The sequence below is a fragment of the Talpa europaea genome (genome assembly GCF_964194135.1).
Source record: "Talpa europaea genome assembly, chromosome: 9".
In the NCBI taxonomy this organism is placed as follows: domain Eukaryota; kingdom Metazoa; phylum Chordata; class Mammalia; order Eulipotyphla; family Talpidae; genus Talpa; species Talpa europaea.
In genome coordinates, this window is record NC_140076.1 from 57,511,544 (window position 1) to 57,533,187 (window position 21,644).

The 21,644-nt window shown below is 41.7% G+C and overlaps 1 protein-coding gene across 1 annotated transcript in view; it reads left to right on the plus strand.

Moving 5' to 3' along the window:
* JAK1 (Janus kinase 1) overlaps positions 1-21,644 on the plus strand; it is a gene marked incomplete at both ends in the record, with an annotated part of 47,501 nt that overhangs the window by 12,373 nt on the left and 13,484 nt on the right. The window contains 7 exons of the mRNA XM_084242359.1: positions 2,087-2,250; positions 3,709-4,051; positions 5,520-5,705; positions 10,355-10,512; positions 12,516-12,639; positions 14,996-15,182; positions 19,992-20,098. Coding sequence (XP_084098485.1) covers positions 2,087-2,250; positions 3,709-4,051; positions 5,520-5,705; positions 10,355-10,512; positions 12,516-12,639; positions 14,996-15,182; positions 19,992-20,098 — 1,269 coding nt within the window. The remainder of the gene's footprint in view (positions 1-2,086; positions 2,251-3,708; positions 4,052-5,519; positions 5,706-10,354; positions 10,513-12,515; positions 12,640-14,995; positions 15,183-19,991; positions 20,099-21,644) is intronic.

Here is a 21,644-nt window from a genome sequence, read left to right on the forward strand (position 1 = left end):
GTTCTTCCACTTCTTGGTTTTTCAGGCTTCATTTCTTCCTAATTTCCTCCCCCTGCCAGTGCCTACCATTTTACTTTTAGTTTGTAGTGGCTCTTGTGCAAAGCACAGAGAGAAGCTATATATGTGAGTAGGGGTAGTTCAACAGGACCCCCAAAGGCATTTTTTCTCAGAAGTCTTAGTAATATTTGGGGAGGAAGGTGGCCACACTAAATCACTCTGGTGGTCAGGCAGAAAGGTTAGATGCTAGAAAAAAACAAAGAGATGTTAGAATCACCTAAATGAATCACCTAAATTACATTTTCTGAGAAATTAACGTTTTTGGTTAAATGCTTCCTGATTTTGCCATGCAAATATTTATTATGTGCTGTGTGGTTTTTGAAAATGTCTTACTGTTTATATTATTTTATAAACTGCTTTTTATTCACCCTATTGATGACCTTTCAAATATCAATTAAAAATACAGATCTCTGTTTTATTGGCTTCACAGCAGTTCATTTATTAAGCAAATATTTACTGAGTTTTGTGGAGGCACTACAGATACTGTCACGAACAAGATACATGTGGTTTCTGCAAGCACCAGATGTATAGACAAGTTGGACAGACAGAAAATAAGCAAGCAAAGAACATGATCTATAATGATAAGGTTATAAGATATGCTATGAAGAAAAAGCTTTTGTGATGGAGAATATGGGGATAGGGGAGGGTTTGAATGATGTGATCAAAGAAGATCTAAGAAGCTAACATTTATACTGAATTTTGAAAAGTAAAAAGCATTCTGCAATTCTAAGGGAGGAATAGGGTAATGTATTTCTTCAGTGTATGGCAGTTTTTCAAACGTAGCACTACTGACATTTTGGATTGAATAATTCTTAGTTATGAGGGACTTCACTGTGCATTGTAGGGTATTTACTTGCACCCTGGCCTCTATTGAGGGGCTTCCCCCCAAATGTGACAATAAAAAAAAAGTCTCTAGATACTGCCAAATAGCCCTGGAAAGGCAAAAACTCCTCATGAAAAACATATAGGGAACTGAATGTGGAAAGGTTCCTGAGGCAGGTTAGAACTGTGTGAGTGTTGAGGCTAGAATGTCACGTACATTTTTGTGAAATCAAAATATGATTAAAGCCCCAGTCTTGGGCCTCCCTGGTGGCGCAGGCGGTTGAGTGCCACCCTGTGAAGCTGTCCGCAGCCTCTCTGCAGTGCGAGTTCGATCCCGGCTGGCCGGCGAGAATCCCACATGGCGGGGCAGACCTCTCCTGTCTCACCTGCTGCTCCCCTCAGCAGTGTATTTCATCATTTGCCTGTTCTGTTCCCCACTCTGTCTCTGGTGAATCCTCTCACCTTCCCATGCATCTGGCCTGTACGCCAGCTCTTGCATAAATAAATAAATCTTAAAAAAAAAAAAAAGAATTAAAAAAAAAAAAAAACCCCAGCCTTCTGTCATCTTCCCTTGTCTTGGTACAGTTCCATCCTAGTACATACAGCTTTTTGGCATCATTTATATGGTGAGCCCGGGGAAAGTATTTCATGTGTTTGTGCTGCTCACAAGTACATAACATAGTGCTCAAATATTTGTTAAATGACTAAATTAACCTGGGGAGAAAATCTTCTGAGCCCCTTCATGCTTAGTGTTGTTGGGAAAGCTTTGATAACAGAGAAACTGCAAATCTGATTAGTTTCATTGCTGTGCAGCTTTTCTGGGGCATACCTTCTTATGTGAGAGTCTTCCTATCAACATCAAAACATGGGTGGACATTATTTATTTATAAAGGTTTGTTTGTTTATTTATTTATACAAGCACTGGGTACAGTCAGAAGCGCAGGAGGGTGAGAGAATTCACTAGAGCCAGAGCGGGGAACAGAACAGGCAGACTGACGAAATACACTGCTGAGGGGAGCAGTGGGCACAGCTGGCGCGGTCTCTCACGCCGTGTGGGACCCTCTCCAGAGGCTGGGCATCGAACTGGTGCAGAGGCTGTGGGCGGCCTTGCAGCCCAGGGCTCAACTGCTGCGCCACCAGGGAAGGCCCGTGGGTGGACATTTAAAAGTTCAGTGGTGATTCATTTATTCTCTCCTCTGTTCCAAAGGGACAATATGACTTGGTCAAATGCTTGGCTCCCATTCGAGACCCTAAGACTGAGCAGGATGGACATGATATTGAGAATGAGTGTCTGGGAATGGCTGTCCTGGCCATCTCACACTATGCCATGATGAAGAAGATGCAGTTGCCAGAACTTCCCAAGGACATCAGGTAGATCTTTTGGATGGCTCAGAAATTGATTGTGGGATTGGTGTTATTTTTATTCTTCTCTTGTATATCAGTTTAACCACTGCCAGCTTTTGGTTGGTCCATGTCTTCTGAATAAACCCAAGTCTGAGTAAACCCAAGTCTTATAAAGACAGCACAGTTTTGATTGTGTTATGATTTTGAATGTTTACAGATAACCTCAGAAATTTGTGCTAGAATGAAAGTTCTAGGCTGGGGTAGCCAATCAGATTAGTGGCCACATGCCCTCCACTTCACTCCCTGCCCACGGTGGGCACTCCTGTCTTATCACTGTACTTTCTCTTTTTTGCTAGACCATCTTAAAATCATTCTCAGTATACTTCTGCAGGTAGCTACTACTATTCCCAGCCTGGACCAGAGTTTACTAGAGAGCTGTTAATTCTGATGTGAAGGATGCTTAGCTGTTACCTTAAGAAAATTGTATTAACTTAAAAATATAATTTGTGATTAATTTTTTTGTGATGAAATATTCAATCTGTGTGATTCCTACCAATCTCTGAAAGGGTCAGTTTTTGAACCAGTGGCCCTCTTTATTTTAAAGTAAAAAATGGCCACTTTTTTCTTCCTTTCTACTAGATTAATCTAAAAAAATATTTAGGGAGGATAAATGCCAAACTTCCCAGTTTCCCATTGTTGGGAAACCATTCACATAGCAGGGATTAGATCACCCTGTGCTGGATGCTGTCTCAGGCCTGGGAGTAATGAGCACACTGGTCTCCCAGTGGACTTGTTTCTTTTGTCATGGGTACTCATATTCTTCTTAAAACTGACTCTTCTTCTAGTAGTGTGTCAGTTTGTTGAGATACTGTTTGTCATACATTCTCCCCATTAGCACCTGGATGGGTAACTAATATTTCAGTTTATTGTTCCATTATATATATATATAGATAGATAGAGATGTATCTCTATATATCTGGAACATTTTCACATGGTATCTAATTAGTTTTTACATTCCAATTTCTTATAAAAGCAATATGTGCTCTTTATAGAAAAAATATAAGATAGACAAGCAAATAGAATATAAAGCATCTATAATCACTCTTCACACTTTCAGACTATTTTCTAATACTAAATCTTAATACAATATGCTTATGTGAATACTAACATGCCCAGGAAGTGACTCTAGCCACCAAAAACATAGATAAATCAGTCTTACTACCTGCTTTGTGACCCAGAAAATAAGATATTTGTAGGACTTTTCATTTCAGTAAGATCTGTGGTACTTATATTTTCTGTTCTCTCTTGGTCTCTATTCACCTCCATCTTAGGTTTGTCAGTTTCTGTCTAGGGCCCTCTGGGAGTAGATCCCCTCTTCTCATTTGGCAACATGTGGAAGGAAGATTTATAGAATTAAATTTGTTTCTGAACTATTCTCTGCTAATATACATATAAAAAAAGATATATTTTCCTACTTTCTTTTAGTTACAAGCGATATATTCCAGAAACATTGAATAAGTCCATCAGACAGAGGAACCTTCTTACCAGAATGCGGATAAATAATGTTTTCAAGGATTTCCTAAAGGAATTTAACAACAAGACCATCTGTGACAGCAGTGTGTCCACACATGACCTGAAGGTGAAATACCTGGCTACCTTGGAAACTTTGACAAAACATTATGGTGCTGAAATATTTGAGACTTCCATGTTATTGATTTCATCAGAAAATGAGATGAATCGCTTTCATGCAAATGACAGTGGGAACATTGTCTACTATGAAGTTATGGTGACTGGAAATCTAGGAATCCAATGGAGGCAGAAACCAATTGTAAGTGGCAAGAAGTGGCTGATTAAAACAATTTCCTTTATTACATGGTTGCATGTCCATCACTGTAGACTGAATTTATTTAGGCTAGAGACCATTTATCTTTCATCTTTTATTGCATCATGTAGAATTATTTAAGTATTTATTGAGTTCTGTAGGAAAATGGAGAACTGTGCATTAACATGTAATAATACAGTAACTATAGACATTTATGGAATGTTTACCATGTACTAAGTAATTTTCTACATGCATTTTACATGTATTCATTTATTATTTAAAAGAAAAGTCTTTGAGGGGAATACTACCACTATCCCTGTTTTATAGATGAGCACAAAGAGGTACAGAGCAATTAAACTGGTCCTAGATTATAGCTAAAAAGCAGTTGTGCCAAGAATTGAACTTAGACATCCAACTCCATGAAAATAGGAAAATAGGACTTTGCATTTGAAGCTACTTTATTGAGTGTTGTTATAGAACAAAGTGGTTTAAAAGCATGGGTTCTAAAACTAAATAGACCTGTTCAATTCTGGTCTCAATTATTTAGAGTTATTACTCGAGAGCGTTACCTATATAAGCCACATGTTAACCATCTGTAAATGGAGATACTTACTGTATCTGCTTCATAGGGTTGTTGAGAGAACTAAGTATCATTTAGCACAGACTGGTATATAGTAAGTGTTTAATAAATTATAGCTGCTATTATTTTAAATAAGAGACTCTGTTCATGCTGAAATAACAGTGCCTAGCCCTGAATCCTCTCTACATATTATATACTGTGTTAATAATTATTTAATCCTCAAAGAATCTTGTGAAGATGTGAAATTTTGGTTTTATAAATGGGGAAATGATGAGTCAGAGAGATACCCTGCTTTTGCCAGTTAACTAGTTAGGTTATTAGCCCAGATTGGTAGTCTTTAACACCTAGACAATGCAAAATACTTAATCTTATCAAACACATATGATTCCCTGAATTATTTGTATATGGGATTCATGTCATCTCAAAAATTCTGACTTGAATACTGTCAAAGTCAAGACAATCATAATAAATTGTAAAAGAAGAAAGTCTGTTCTGTCCAGTCACATTTGGAAGAAAACATGTTTTTTTGCCTATATTAAAACACATACATTGTCTGGGGTAGAGAGATCTGACTAGATGCATGTTTAGTGGGCATTTGTTTCTCTTTCTGAGGTAACGTTATAGATTATATAAATATTATTGTTGGTTTGTTCATTAAGATCTCTTCCAGTTATAAAATACCAAGTCTCTGTGGTAGGTCTCAAAATTTGCAGTCCTAAGCTCACAGGTGCCAGCTCTCCCATTCATCTATAAACCTCTATAAACCCGGACCTGCTGACCGTGTCCTCCTTAGATGTAAACCCTGCAATAGTTTCCTAGAAACATTGACCTTCCATCAATAGAAAATGAGAAAACCAAGTTAATTCTGACACTTTTAAATATATATCTTACAAGGTTGTTCCTGTTGAAAAGGAAAAAAATAAACTGAAACGGAAAAAACTGGAAAGTAAACATAAGAAGGATGAAGAAAAAAACAGAATCCGGGAAGAGTGGAATAATTTCTCTTACTTCCCTGAAATCACTCACATTGTAATAAAGGAATCTTTGGTCAGCATTAATAAGCAAGACAACAAAAAAATGGTAAGTTTGCTTTAGAATCAATTCACTCTGGATCTGGTGATGAGAGAGACATTGTTGAGGACAATGATGTAGCACATGCTTCTCAGAGTTCCTGTCCCAAAGAGAAAATCAGATGTTTTTCTTGTACAAACCAGAAAGTCCCTATTGCTGATATCGGCATTATCAGTACCAGTTTTAAAGTTACATCAGTACATTCTAGAGCCTTTCTTTGGTCTTAAAATATGCTAACTGCTTTAGAGTTTGATTCACAAAAGTTAGTGGATTTGAAGGAAAAGAGGATGGGTTAACATCAGTGTTTTCCACCAAGGGCTCCTGCGGGTCTTCTCTGCTGAGCTGGGTGGGTCCTCTGGGCTGGGGTTGGTGGGAAGTTCCAGTTTGCACCTCAGCAGACTGCCAGGCCAGAGCTGTGGCCACAGTTTGCAGTCCTCCTCATGGTGTTAGGCACACCAAAGTGCCTCTTGGACAGAAGGGGTTTTCAATCTCACTTCCTCTTACTTGGTATCACTTGAGGACATAATCTAGACAGGCAGCCCAGTTTGGCAGGGGAAGTGGGAACCCTGCCAAAATAAACATGTTTGCCTTAGGAGAGTCTCAGCTGACAGCATGTGGAGAGAACAGGCTGGTGAGGCAGGCATTTTTACAGAGTAAAGGTAGTCAACACTAGGGAAAGAAAGTACCAGGTTTTACTCAAAGTTTTACAATGTGTCAAAAGGGTAACACTCAGTGCTGGGAAAGTATCTGGTGATAGGATTTAGGACAGACAGCTGATCACCCTTTTACATCCAGAATAACTTGGTTTTGTGGTATGCCTTTTAGAAGGCAGTTTAGCAGTATGTATAAAGAGCCTTGAAAATATTTATGTATCTCTCCATTCAGGAACCTATAGATTATGAGAGATGCAGGCAGTGCTCTATGGGTGAGATTCTTTATTCCTATGGTATTTATAGTATCAAAGTAAAATTACTTAAATATGAAATAATAGGAGAAACGGAAAATAAATCATAATTCGACTGAGTAGTAGCATATTATATAAACAAATTGCTGAATGTAAAAAAATCTGGAAAACATTTTATGAACAGAAAAAAGCAGAATATAAAAGCATGTATAGAATGGAACCAATTTTGTTAAAAAAAAAAAAAAATCCAAGAACCTTAGAGTATGCACAAACACATAGTTGAACATTGTATTTCCCCCTTTTATTTAAAAAAAATTTATTATTTTTTTAATTTTATTTTTATATTCCCCATACAATTGCAACCCCCTTATTTTGATCCCAATCCCTCCTTTCCCTGCCCCCCACCACCCATAGAGTGTCTCTGGTTCATAGTTGTTTGTTGATTTGGATATTTTCTTTCTTATAGTTATTCTTTTTCCTGGTCCCTTATTTAAGTTTTCTAGATTCTGCTATGAGTGAGACCATCCGGTATTTTTCTTTTTCTTTCTGGCTTATTTCGCTGAGCATGATCCCTTCCAGCTCTATCCATGTTGCTGCAAATTACATGTGTTTATCTTTTTTGAATGCTGAGTAATATTCCATGGTATATATGTACCACATCTTCTTGATCCAGTCATCTATTGGGCATTTGGGTTGTTTCCAAAGCTTAGCTATTGTAAATAGTGCTGCTATAAACATAGGGGTGCAAGTGCTCTTTGGAATTGATGTTTCTGTGTCCTTTGGGTAACTACCTAGGAGTGGAATTGCTGGATCATATGGAAGCTGTATGTTAAGTAGGTCCAGAAATCTCCACACAGCTCTCCATAGTGGTTGGACCAGTTTGCATTCCCACCAGCAGTGCAGGAGAGCTCCTTTTTCTCCACAACCTCGCCAACATTTGTTGTTGCTAGTTTTTTAATATGTGCCATTCTCACTGGTGTGAGATGGTATCTCATTGTAATTTTTTTTTAATAAATTTTATTGTCTCATTGTAGTTTTGATTTGCATTTCCCTGATTATAAGTGATGTTGAACATTTTTTCATATGCCTGTTGGCCATTTGCATTTCCTCTTCAGAGAAGTTTCTTTTTAGCTCTTCTGCCCATTTTTTGACTGGATTATTTTCTTTGTTTTTGTTGAGTCTCATCAGCTCTTTGTAGATTTTTGTGATCAGTCCTTTATCATTAGTGTTGTGTGCAAAAATGTTCTCCCAGTTGGTGGGGTTTCTCTTTGTTTTTGTTATTGTCTCTTTTGCTGTGCAGAAGCTCTTTAATTTGATGTAGTCCCAGCTGTTTATCATTGCCTTCACTATCACTGCTTTGGGTGATGTGTCTGTAAAGATGTCTTTGATGTGCATATCATGTAGTGTTTTGCCTGTATTTCCTTTTATGTATTTTATGGTTTCAGGTCTTACGTCTAGTTCTTTAAAAATTAAATTTATTTTCTTATATCATGATTCATTTTTGTACCCCCTCCCTTTTTAAACAATATATATCAGGATTTATCAGAAAATAAGTGAAAAATGAAGTGAAGGAGAAGTAGAAGAGCCCAGGCAGATATTAATAGGAAAATAGAAAATGGAGGGAGGAAGAAAATAAAAATAAATGTTATTTAGTCAGCGTATTCTAGATATTAGGCCGTGTTATTTACTCTATCTATCTACATTATCTATTTAAGTTCCATTTCATTGGGAGAATCTGAAACTTAGGTAGAGGTATAGAAACTGTATGGGGTTATAAAGAGAAGTGACAGCTGTAGCCCTTGCTGCTTTCGTTTCCAAGACATTATCTTCCCCGGGGCTCTGTAGTGAGATGGGATTGGCACATCCACAATCTGGCTCTCAGCATGGCCACACCCTTAAGATGCATGGCAGAGGAGAAGCAACAGCCAGCTGGTACAAGTTTTGTGAACCTGCCCCATCCTTTCCTGGCTGACAGAGTCAAGTCCAGCACCCACTTGGGGCACCTGTCATCCAAGCTAGACTTACCTCACTCTGGTTATGTGGGCCAGTGCATCTGTGCCAAGATATCATGCTGTATGAGGAGCAGGAGGAAGGCAGAAAAAAATTCTTCCTTTATAAACACTAACTCTCACTATATGCCAGGCACTTCCTATTCTAAATACAAATATCAACTCTTTGTTTTCATATCTGTGAGGTGTGGCTGTAACTATCCCCATTTTATAGAGGAAGAAACTGAGCCACAAAGAGGTTAAGTAACTTGCCCAAGGTCACAACAGCTATTAGGTTAAATCATATGAAATTGCCATTATATGGCAATTTTTGACCTATAAAAATGATGATTCCATAGACTTGAATATAATAGCCAGTGGAGGTGTTGAGATTTGAATCCAGGTAAGCTGGCTCCAGAGCTTGTGGATTAACATTATGTCATACTTTTTCTTGAGTGTCTCACTTCCCTTTTCCTTCCCAACTAGGGTTTTTCTAAACCCTTTGATCAGGCAAAACTTCGCCTGCTGATCTTCTAGGAAAGCATGATGCTTTCCAAATTGTATCTTGATTTATCTCTTCTTTCTGGATCACCTTAGCCCCTCCCATTTCAATTCAGATTTCTGCTCACATAAGATACATAAAGAGCTACTCAAGACATACCATCTTGAATTCACTCTCTGAGAATCTGCATATGGATGCCACATCATACCCGAAAGGTTACAACATCAGCACACCCTTAACACAGAGTCTCCTTTCCAAATTGCCACTCTTACGGTGGTCCTGACCTCACTTGGCACCTTTGGCTCACAGCCTCAGAGTATTCTTCCTGTGGCATCATGAGGCTTTCTTGCCTCCATCCTGTCTTGTGCTTGGATCTGTCCACTTTCCCTTTCATTGGTCTTATCTCTGTTTTTCTGTGCTACTAGCCTCTCCTGTTCTCCAATGCTGTGGAAAGTATCTTATTTTCAAGTGTCATTTTGCCCTTTTCTGAAGGCTCAGGTGCTTTTTAAATACTTCCTGAATCCCAACTAAATTTTAGCTTTGCATGTTTTATTACTAGGATATGTTTCTGGCTGGCCCCATAGCTTCTCTCAAATGATCATTCTGCCCAAGGGCTATGTGATCGAACACAAAAATCCACCTGTCTTCACCTGCATTTATCTGAAAACCTTCCTTACATGAAAATTCCCTCTTTCCTCCTCTTTTGCCTTTCCCTCTCCCACTATAAGACTCTGATCTCTCCAAACCTTAATCCAACAGCTTCATTGTTGTCTTGGGACCAATCCCGGATTAAAATCTGGAGTTTCACCTTATAGACCAACTCTGCATGAGACAGAGCACCTTTCTGTTTCCTTTTCTTTAAAACAGGAATAATCCTGACTCAGTCATTGTCCAGTGCCAAGACCAGGGCACCACTTCACCCTCCACTCTTCCTACTTCATTTCTACATCTTCACCACCTTGATTAAGACTCACTCCACAGTCTAGACACAGATGATAGCTTCTCCATAGGTCTTCTGCCTCCCTTTCCCATACACAAACATACTTTGTCTGTTAGTTTTGACATAATAGATGGGACAGTATAGTGAACACAGTCTTATATAAATACAAAGGGTACAGTTACTACCCCCAAAAATGAATTTCCCTTTGGAGTCATACATTCTCCATTTTGTTTTAAAGATCCTCTCACTGTTTACTTCTGCATAGTCATTTGCTTACAATGGTAAATACATGATGTAACCATGATGTTTCTTCTCTCTCACCAGGAGCTGAAACTCTCTTCCCACGAGGAGGCCTTGTCCTTTGTGTCCCTGGTGGATGGCTATTTCCGACTCACAGCAGATGCCCATCATTACCTCTGCACCGATGTGGCTCCCCCATTGATCGTCCACAACATACAGAATGGCTGTCATGGTCCAATTAGGTTGGTTCTAGCACCTTTTCAGTTACCTTGGTGTGAAAAGAACCCATATTTTAGTGATGGGAGGTGTGGCTGCCTCAGACAGTTGAGCGTGTTGTTTAGTACTTGTTTGGTATTCTCTTCCATCCTTACTCTTGGTTGGTGAAGACTTGCTGTCATATCTTAACCTTGGTTCTTGCAGCTGCCTTTCCCTTATTGGTGTCTTCTCATAGTTTAACCCTTTATCTCTGCATAGCTGTACTTCCTAATACTTTGCTATGTCAAGCACTATGGGTGACTCAAGAAAGATAGTACACAGATCAGACAGTGTAATGGAAATCTGAATCACCTTGTCCTAAAGTGCCAGATGCACGGTGGAATCAGAGAGGGTGACAAAGTCTTCAAGCAATAAGGGGCTTTGTAGGATCTCTTTTCTTACCTGCTTGTCAGAACTAGTTGGCTGAGCTGAAATGCCTCTGTGATAGGGTACTTAGGACTCAGTGAAGCAGCCAGTGTATTACAACTCTAACAAACATATACCTTTTTCAGATGAAGTTTGAAAACTTCTGCTTATTCATTTGAGTTCTGCCATTTGAAACAACAGGGGTTTACCTTAATTCCACTTACATATGACTATATATATATATACATCTCTTCATATGCCTTTCATGTGATGTGGTTCCCACTTCATCCCTATCCCAGTTACCTTGTAGACCATTAATTTGTTAGTGATGTGGAAAGGTTCACAGACTCATGGGGAGACACATAGAATTGCAGAGCAGGGGGTTAAGCAGTTGAATAAAGCATGTCCCTCAAATACCCCAGCCACAGGTAAGCTTCGGAGCCCTGACAGTTGGTCTTCCTTTGACCTGGAATGTCCTTCCTCCAGAATATACACAACTGCTTTCTTCAGGTGTCACTCAAATTGTCATCTCAAGTGAAATAACAGCACCTTTCCCCCTTTGTAACCCACACTTCCTGGCTCCTTCACTTTGCTTTATTTTTCTTCAGTGGCAGGTATTCCCTCCTAATACTATGTTTATTTCTATGTCTGTTTCTTTTCAGCCTACCCATACCAATCAAATTATGAGTGCCATAAAGGCAGGGACACTGTCTCCTTTGCTCATTACTTTTTTCAGCACTCACAGGTGCCCTGGTACATTGTAGACATTCAGTATTTATTGAATGTTTCCTGTCTAAGAGTCCTCTCAGAGTAGGCAGCATTCAAGTCAGATTAAACTTTGAAGAATTAGTGATGGTTTTCCAGGTCTTGAAGAGAATGGAAAGGGTATCCCTGATGAGAGATCTACATGTGCAAAGGTATGAAGGTATCAGAGACCATGGAGCAGTTGGTAATTACTCTCTTAACATGTTGATCACATCAGCCGATTCTCACCAGAAATTAGTGACCCACTAATAGCACTCACTAAGTATTACCACTCACTAAGGTTATTACCTTACACATGTATTTATTTAGCAACCATCACTGTTCTTTATGTGCCAAGGCTGATTGGAGTGTAAGATAGGCATGCTCTTTTGTAACAACTTAGGAATCTTTGATTTCTTTCTTCAGTATTCATTACTCAGTTATTCACTTTTTTTTTTATTAAGCAGCTGCTACAAGTCAGGCATTCTCTGGGTACTGGGGATCAGCATTCAACTTCAAATCCATGGCTTCCTGAGGCTCATGTTCTAGTTGTACTAACTGGGGATGGTGGAGAGAGTCCCCTACTATTGCATCATGAACCTTGTCAGAGCTGGAGACAGCATGGCTGGGGAACTTGGGGATAAGCAGGACTCAGTGCCTTGGGCAACAGGTTGAATCTTCTTCTAGACATTGGACTGTATTGTGGCTCCTCAGTATTTCAGCTTGCCGTGTGTATCATATCAGAGGACTTTAAGGGAGTAAGGTAGGTAATGTGATTGGCCATTAGATATGAGATAGCTCAGGATGTGAGATACCCCATGAAATTCAGAATGTTCTTACTTGATATGAGCTTTCTCTCCCTTTGCCTCTCTCCCTCTAGCACAGAATATGCCATCAATAAATTACGGCAAGAAGGAAGTGAGGAGGGGATGTACGTGTTGCGGTGGAGCTGCACTGACTTTGACAACATCCTCATGACCGTCACCTGCTTTGAAAAGTCAGAGGTCAGTCAGTACATTGACTTGGACCAACTCATACGGCCATAGAGTATCCAGTGCAACCAGGAGCTGCTGCAGAGAGCACTACCCTTGGGGAGAGGGAAAAGAATATACTGGGTTGCAGAAAATCCCTGACAAGGGTAACCTCTCCAGAACCTTTTCTCCTCATGGCCCTTTCTTCCTTCAAGGACCTAATGGCAGGGGTCTACTGTGACTCCAAAAGAAAATCACTTCACTCCAAACACCTGTGAAGTTTAGTGTAATCAGTTGGAGTGGTTTATTTTAGTCGTGCCAAGGTCATCATGGGCCCAGAACTGTACCTGCTTGTGGCAGTCACTGGTATAAGCCTGTGCCAAGAATGCTGACTTGGCAGCCTGGCCTCATACAGTTTTCCCCATATGATAACCTTAGACTTTTTTTTTTTAAAAGATTTATTTATTTATTTATTTATACAAGCACTGGGTACAGTCAGAAGCACGGGAGGGTGAGAGAATTCACCAGAGCCAGAGCGGGGAACAGAACAGGCAGACCAACGAAATATTCCACTGAGGGGAGCAGTGGGTGCGGCAGGGGAGGTCTGTATGCCATGTGGGACCCTCACCGGCGGTCGGGGATCGAACTGGTGCTGCAGAGGCTGCGGGCAGCTTTGCAGCCCAGCGCTCAACTGCTGTGCCACCAAGGGAGGCCCAACCTTAGACATTTTAAAAGACAAATTACTGTCCCATGTTTTGACAAGTGGAAATGTTTATTAGTGACTCAACTGTAGCTAGAAGCTGAGAATGATGTGAGAGAAGTACTGAAAGATTAGAAGTCAGAATTGTTGACTTTATCTCCGTAGACCATAGGGCCTTTATTATTAGTATTATTTTTAAAGCATATCAACATCTGTGGGATGTCTTTAAAGCACTAGTTCGGGAAGACTTACAGCACTCTTTTTTTAAAAAAATTATTTATTTATACAAGCACTGGGTACAGTCAGAAGCATGGGAGGGTGAGAGAATTTACCAGAGCGGAGAGCAGAACAGGCAGACTGACGAAGTACACTGCCGAGGGGAGTAGCGGGTGTGGCAGGAGAGGTCTGCACGCCCTGTGGGACCCTCGCCCAGCGGCCGGGGTTCGAACCGGCGCTGCAGAGGCTGCGGGCAGCTTTGCAACCCAGCGCTCAACCGCTGCGCCACCGGGGAGGCCCAGGGCTTTTATTATTTTATAGCGTCAGAAGTATTGTAGACCTCATACACCAGCTAGGAAAAGTTCTAGAGAACTTTCTCATTACCGGATTCAATCAAGAATGGAAAGAGGAAATGGCAGAAGAACACAGTGCTGCCAAGTGTCCTGGGTGAAGTCTCTAGGGTTTATGACCTGTCTGGGGCTGTTCCTCTACAGACAGAGAAACTCAGTGGTTCACAACTTGCTAAATTTGTTGCTGGATAGGATGCACCAGTCTTACAGATTCACCAGTCTTTTGTGTTAATATTTTTAACACAAATGGGTACCTGAGACAGCCCAGCTTCCTGAGAGGGAATTAACCAGTGTGTACCAAGAATGTCAGTGACTAGTATCATGACCTACCTGAGTCCACTAATGTGGGGGAAACAGGGTTCATAGATAGGATTACTTGTAATGTTTATTTTAGGTTACCGTGCCAAGCATGTTCCCTCCGTTGTTCTCCTTTAAGACTTGTAACAGATGGTGTTACCTGCATTGTCCAGATGAAAAAAACTGAGGCATCAAAATTTTAAATAACTTGTCCGACTTTTACCTTAAGGAGATCGTTCTTACTCTCATTCTTAACCACCAAAATAGTTCCCTTTGCGAAACTTTCCATGAAGGAAAACTTGTGCTCACACTTCCTCTCTGTGACATCATGCCGTTCTGACAGTGAGCCGGGCAGTTGTTGCCCCTCGCAGGCTGGCTCCCCTTAAGTAGATGTATGGTCTGCAAGAGACCATGCCTGGACTAGGGAAGTTCTGGCTACATCTTACTACTGTTACTATTTTATGCATAATACTATTTGCTAATCTTTATGAAGTGCTTACTTTCTATGCACCATGTCATTTAATGTTGGTATTTTCATGAATTTAATTTTACAAGTCCAAAACGAAGTGATACTGTTAGGGAATTCACTGCTCTGTCCATTGTGCCTTCTCCTGGATCCCCTTTTATTATTTTCTTACTTACCATTTCATTTGTTTATAATAAACTTTTTTTGTTAAACATTTATAGATATGTTGAGGCAGTGCAGTTTGTCTTTGCTCTTCCCCCTTGTCCCATATCATTGGCATCGCAAAAAAACTATGGTACATTTGCCTTTGCCTGACTCCTTTTCAAACATATCGCTTCTGCTTTTTTTCCTGAATGGCAGGTGCTGGGTGGCCAGAAACAGTTCAAGAACTTTCAGATTGAGGTTCAAAAGGGCTGCTATAGCCTGTACGGCTCAGACAGCAGCTTCCCCAGCCTGAAGGATCTCATGGGCCACCTCAAGAAGCAGATCCTGCGCACGGACAACATCAGCTTCGTGCTGAAGCGCTGCTGTCAGCCCAAGCCCCGAGGTCAGTCTCCCTGTACAGAGGTAGGCCCTCAGTGATGCTCTGTTCCTCAGTGATGCTCTGAGACTCAGATCAACCAATAGATGCTGGCTGGCTTGTAGAAAGTGGCCTCTTCCCGCTGTCTGTAGGTGTTTTTCATTAAGGTTATAAGTCTATCCCCAATTCAAATCTATTCCTCCAGTTCAGTATTTTTAGAAAAGACACTATACCTTCTCTCAACATCTTAATTAGGCTGCAGAAAGAGGCATGTTTAGGATTAGTAAGCAGAAATTTACTTTTTTTCCTTCATTAAAATAGTGTCTTGACAGTTCCCCTGTCAGTGGTTTGTATTTCTGAGAAATGTTCTTGGCACATTTGTGGGCCAAGGACTATCAGATTCAAAGGATCAGAGTGTATATAAGACCCAGTCCCTGCACTGCAATCATTTCCAGTCTACTACAGAGTACATTAGGGGCACATGAGACCACCACATTGTGACAGGTCTTTTAAGCAGCAAACACATACCTGCCCCTGGAGTTGCAACAAAGAGAATTGTCAGGATCTCAGAGTTACATGACATGGACGGTTGCATGGAAGAGACAGATCTTGAACTGAGTACTAGACAGTGACCAAGGGGTTGCCCATTAGATGAGGGTATATCCAGCAGAGTGTGTGCAGGGACAAAGCAGCAGGCAGATGATTTGAGAGGGCTAATGTATTTATGTAATTAAAGGGGTAGGTGACACTGGGAGCGGAGAGATTTGGGATCACGGGAGGCCTTGGGTGGCATGTGAAGTTGCTGGGAATTTATCCTGCAGGCAGTGAGTGAGCAGCCATGTGAGGATCAGTGAGTATGATAGGAGAGGTGAGAAACTCAGTTGCTCTTTTTTAAGCCCCATGAATGCTGTCACTGGTGTCCTGCAGGTAGATTCAGCACCTCTTTGTATGATGAACCAGGACACATAGGGGTCACCTGGTCTAGTGCCTCACTTTATAGATGAGAAAATGAAGGCCCAGAGAAGTGAAGAAGGGTTTGAGTTCCAGGTCAACTCAAATGCTAGATCCCTTCAGTATTGTTTTTTGCATTCCCCCACTGCAAGGCATTGCCCTGAACATGTCACATCCTAGCCTCAAAGAAAGGGCAACAGTTGTTCCTAAGGCCCTAACAAGTGTCTGTTGATGATACTCTGAGCAGTGTCTTTGCCTGAGATACGGCTTGTTTTTTTTTTTTTTTTAAGGGAATGTGCATGTGAGGCTTTGCATCAGGGGTAAGCAGAAATGATAGGCCAAAAAAATGGGCTGGGTTCTTAATGTTTGAATCACTTTTTGGTCTCCTAACAAGGGACTGTCATTGAACTGGTGAAAGAGGAGGGACTTTTTCTTGTTGATCAGATAGAGTTTCAGGCCAGTCTCAATTGTAGTCTTTGTTTTTGTCCTTGAAGACATTCTGCAAAGGTAAAACACATCCGCCACTTAGCCCTGAGACTCTGAGTGAGTTAAAAACCTTAAAGCCCAATGACCTCCTCATATATGAGGAGAGAGATTGTGAAAGATTATGACTAGTAGAAGCGGTTTTGACTTTCCTAAGGATTCGTGGTCATTGGGTGAGTTTGAAATAGAGAATAGCAGCCACAGGAAAAGGAAGAAGGTGGTGGCAGGTGGAGACTGTGATGTGCTTTCTTAGTAGCGTTCATCTGTGCAGGTGTCTGCTGTAGACAGTGCCCCTACTTGCCCAAACCTGGGACTCAGTAGCTGTGGTGGGAGAAGAAAAGCAATAGAATTAAATGGCTCTCTCCTGGCTTCTGCGGAGACTCCTTGAACTTTGACTGAATATATGTGGTGTCTGTCTTTCCCATTTGATTATGAACTCTATTTTTTTTAAAGGTTTTTAATTTATACAAGAACTGGGGTACAGGCCAGAGGCGTGGGGGGTGAGGATTCACCAGAGACAGAATGGCAGACGGGCCAAAGACACTGCTGAGAGTAGCAATGGGTGAGGCAGGAGAGGTCTGTTGTGCCATGTGGGTATCTCCCTGGATACCCGGGAATCGAGCCTGCGCTGCAGAGGCTGCGGACAGCTTCACAGCACTGCACTCAACCCACTACGCCACCTGGGAGGCCCTGATTATCAACTCTTTAGATAAGATCTGGGTCTCACCATTCTGACTTGTGGAACCACAGTGCCCAGTACAGAAGTAGTGCTCTCTAATGTCTGTAATGTGACTAATTACAACAGGAGCTACCACAATGCTGGTGCCTACTAATCTCAAGCAATTTGCATGCAGATTTGCATTCTTTCAACCATGCATTAGCTCTTTGCATTTCATTCAACCACACATTAGCTCTATTATAAAGATTAGGAAATTGAGACTCAAAACATGTTCGGTGACCTGCTCTCAGCCACATATTTAGTCATATCAGTGGTTAATAATAGTAGCAGAGACTACCATGTAAGTAATGCTCTAAAACATGGACACTATTCCATGTTTTAAGTCATTTAATCCTCGGGACAACCCAGAGTATATTGTTCTTCCCATCATATTTGCCAGTAGTGGGGATTTGAACTCACATCTTCTGACTCCAACTCCAGTTATCTTTTCCCTAGGTCATACTCTCTTTGCAGAGGTGTGAGTGCAGTAGTCAGCCTAAGACTCAGGGACAAGGAATTTCTCTTTATCTGGGGAGCGAAAGGAAGGGACTTGAGGTGGAAAAGAAAGAATAAACTTAGTGTGTGAGATTTCCTTATTCATATCTTCAGATGCCCTCTCTTACCTCTGTCACCTGAAAGTTAGAGAAGTGGTGAAATCATGAATATAAAATAGAATGTCATTTTGGATTCTTCTGTATCTCTGCCCTTCTAACCACAAAGTCCTGATGACCAGACCTCAACCAGCGTTTCTCACTTGAAAATGCAGCTGCAAAACTCCTCATGGAATAAATAAAAAGCAGGTGGCTGCTCACCTGCTATCACTTACTATGACAGTAAAGCAAGTCTACCATCTCTTGTGCGTTGTCCAGCCCAGCTGTCCCTCTCCAAGCCTCAGGGTGACCCATAGGATTCACCAGCCTGGTCCCTACTGATCCTCTCACATCCTCATCTGTATAATCAAGCTTGGTGCTTGGCTTCTACACTCTTCAGCTCTGACTCTCAGAATTTCTGCAGCCTGTTGCCAAGGTACAGAGAACCAGCTGGCACAACAAGGATGCTGCTGCTGACTAGTATGTAATTCTGGCCATAATCACATGACTATCAATCACAGAGCACTCACTCTACACAGGTACTGAAGTAAGCCCTTAACGTGCATTATCTCTTCCCCCAGAGCAGTCTGATGAGGGGCATGAGTATGGTCCCATTTTTTAGGGAGAAAATAAGTTCCTGGCGGTTAAATGATTTTCAGCCCAATGATCCCTGAAACAACCACACAAATAATCACCCCTCCAGTGGCCCCTATTCCTGTCCTCCTTTCTAATTTCCCAAATGGCTCTACTGCCCCTCCCCTTTCCTGTGGACATTCAAAGGTCTTTTCTTGATGTCTTTTTTCCATTAGGGCAGTCCTGAGTGACTTGAATCTGATTTTACCCAGGTAACAGGGTGGAGTTAGGGGAACACAATGAAGAGTAGACTCTGGAAAAAGGAGTACCCAGGCTGTGATTAACAGGGGAGTCTGTGCTTTCTGTGAGTTTGTGGCACCCAGATTTGTCAACGCCACTGGGGCTGTGTGTGGGAAAGATAAGAGACAGGCGCTATCCCTGATTTCAGTGTGAATCACTAGTCTGGGATTTGTGCAAATTGTTTAATTTCTCTGAGTCTGTTTTCAGATCTCTAAAGTGGGAGATAACATTACATACCTTACAGGATTGTTAGAACAAAGGAGTTAATGTTTGTAAAGCATTAGGACAGTGGCTGGCATAAAGAAAGCAGTCAGAAAATGTGAACTTAAAAAAAATAAGGGAAAACAATCTGTGCTAGAGGGAAGCGATTACTTGGTCCACTGTAAGGTTGCAGCACCCAGCAGTTTATCAGTAAATATAGAAAAGTCTTCATGGGTTACCAGGTACCTGGAAAGTACTTTTTTTTTGCTTGATGATATCCTTGAATTTCGAAGTAGTGCTACATGTGCTGACGCTGGTCCTACACATTTTGTGATATATTTGGTTGCTGTTTGAATCAATAGAATTTGCTCATAATCTGCATGGTCAGCAAGATTTAGTGAGCACCTCCTGGTGCCAGGCAGTACTGGGAGCCCTGACAGGTTCAGGTACAAGACTCATTTTGCATCAAGTGCTCTGTTGTGCACAAAACCAGTGTTTTTTCACCCTCCTGCCTTGGTCCCCAGGCCCAGCATACTGCTTCCTTTCTCCTCAGGTCTCACCCTTCATCTCACACCCTCCTTGGGTGTTCATTCATACATTTAATAAATGTGTTTTGAGTGCTGACTATGTACCAGGCTGTGGAGGTAGAGCTGGAAATAAGATAGTCACAGTACCTGTCATCTTAGAGTGTTTGTGCACAGATTTTAAATTTCATTTCTTCAGGTAAACCTTTCCTCACCCTTCTCGCCAGTGAACATGCTGCCGGGTCCACCCCGGGGCACCTGTGCCTGTCTTAGAGTAGCTGTGCAAGTTGTAGCTTTCCTTTTGATTGGTGTATTTTTTTATTAGTTTTAGCTCTGTTACCAGCCTGTGAGTTCATCAAGTACTTACTCAGTAAATACTTGTTGAATGACTAAACCAGTGAATGCACAGTTTGTGTTTAGGAACCCTTTTGGCTCAACAGATACCTGGATTTGGACGTTTACCGCTCTGCTCAGACTTCTCCACTCTCATTCACAGAAATCTCCAATCTGCTGGTGGCTACTAAGAAAGCCCAGGAATGGCAGCCTGTCTACCCCATGAGCCAGTTGAGTTTCGATCGGATCCTCAAGAAGGACATTGTGCAAGTGAGTCATTGCTGCTCTTCTTGAGTTCAGCCTTGGTCCTGCCTGCTGATGAGGAGTAGCCTGGGGACTTGGGAATGAAGTCTAGGTTTGGGCCACCCTTTTGGAAAAAGGACAGGACTTCTTTCATAGTTGAAGTTGTTTAACCATTGCCCTGCCATCCTGTCTAGCCTTGCTGATGTTCCCCAGAGACACTTCTCCTTGAAGGAAGTAGATTAGGTTTTATGGGGTTATCTAGGATTACAGGGTTCTTCTGTTGTGAGTCCTTTGCAGTTAGAGGAAGTTGGAGGAAATGCTGATAGGGCAGTACAGTGAGATCTTCCCAGGGAATGTGGACTGATGACCCTTATTGTCCCACAGTATGCTGTGTGACACAGCACTTGTGAAGTTCTGTCTGGGTTTTCTTTTTTTTTTAAAGATTTATTTATTTCTACATACAAGAGCTAGGGTGCAGGCCAGAGGTGCAGGGATTGAGGATTCACCAGACACAGAGTGGGGAGCAGAACAGGCAGATCTACCAAAATACACTGCTGAGGGGGAGCAGTGGGTGAGACAGGAGAGGTTTGTTGCGCCATGGGGGTTAGCTCCCTGACCAGGGATCGAACTCGTGCTGCATTGGTTGTGGATAGCTTCATAGTGCTGCATTGGTTGCGGATAGCTTCATAGATTTGACCCCTTGCACCACCAGGGAGGCTCTATCTGGGCTTTCTGATGATGCTTCTAGAAGGAGGACAATGAGGGAACAGCAGAAGCGAACTCATGGCCTGAAGAATGGTCTTGAAAACAGATCCCTCAGACCACTGTCCTAACCTTGTTGGCCTTTTGCCCAGAATCTGCAGCTGTAGGTTGACTTATTTCCTTGTACTTCCCTTGTACTTTGGTTAGTTTCTGTTCTACACCACCCCTTCCCCCTCCCCCTCCCCCACCCCCTTACACAGAGCCACACACACCTTGGGGAGTCTGAGGAGATAGCATACCAGCAGCTTTGGAAAAATGGAATCTGCTGTGGGCTGTTTATTATCTGGTAGAGGCTGTGACACCTTGTGGGTTGTTAGAGGAGGAATCATAGGCCCCACTACCCCTAAGGAACCTGGTGGAGGGTCGCAGCCATGGGATGAGTTGGTTTCCTATTCTAAAGTTAATCCCTGAAATTGTTGGGTAGGGTTTTGAGGGAATGGAAGTTCGTAACTTCCTCACTTCACTTATGATAAATTCTTTACTAAGGACTGATGTTTATTGTTCTGTCCCTCTAGTGGTGTCAGAGCTGTGCCCAGAGAGTAAAATCACCAGAGTAGGCAGTATTCCAGCCTCTTACATATCTCAAACTTGAAACTATACCTGGGGCCTGCCTTCTTTCCTTCACTTTGAACCTCTGGCCAGATACCTACCGTCTTCTATGACCCTGTCCTCCTTTAGTCAATGATGATTGAGCATTTCCATGTGCCAGGCAGTTGCCACCTGTAGCTGGCTCATAGTCTAGTGGAGGAGGCAGACTCTTATCTTTAAGTAGGTAATTACATTATCAAGAGACAAGTCTTAAATAGAGAAG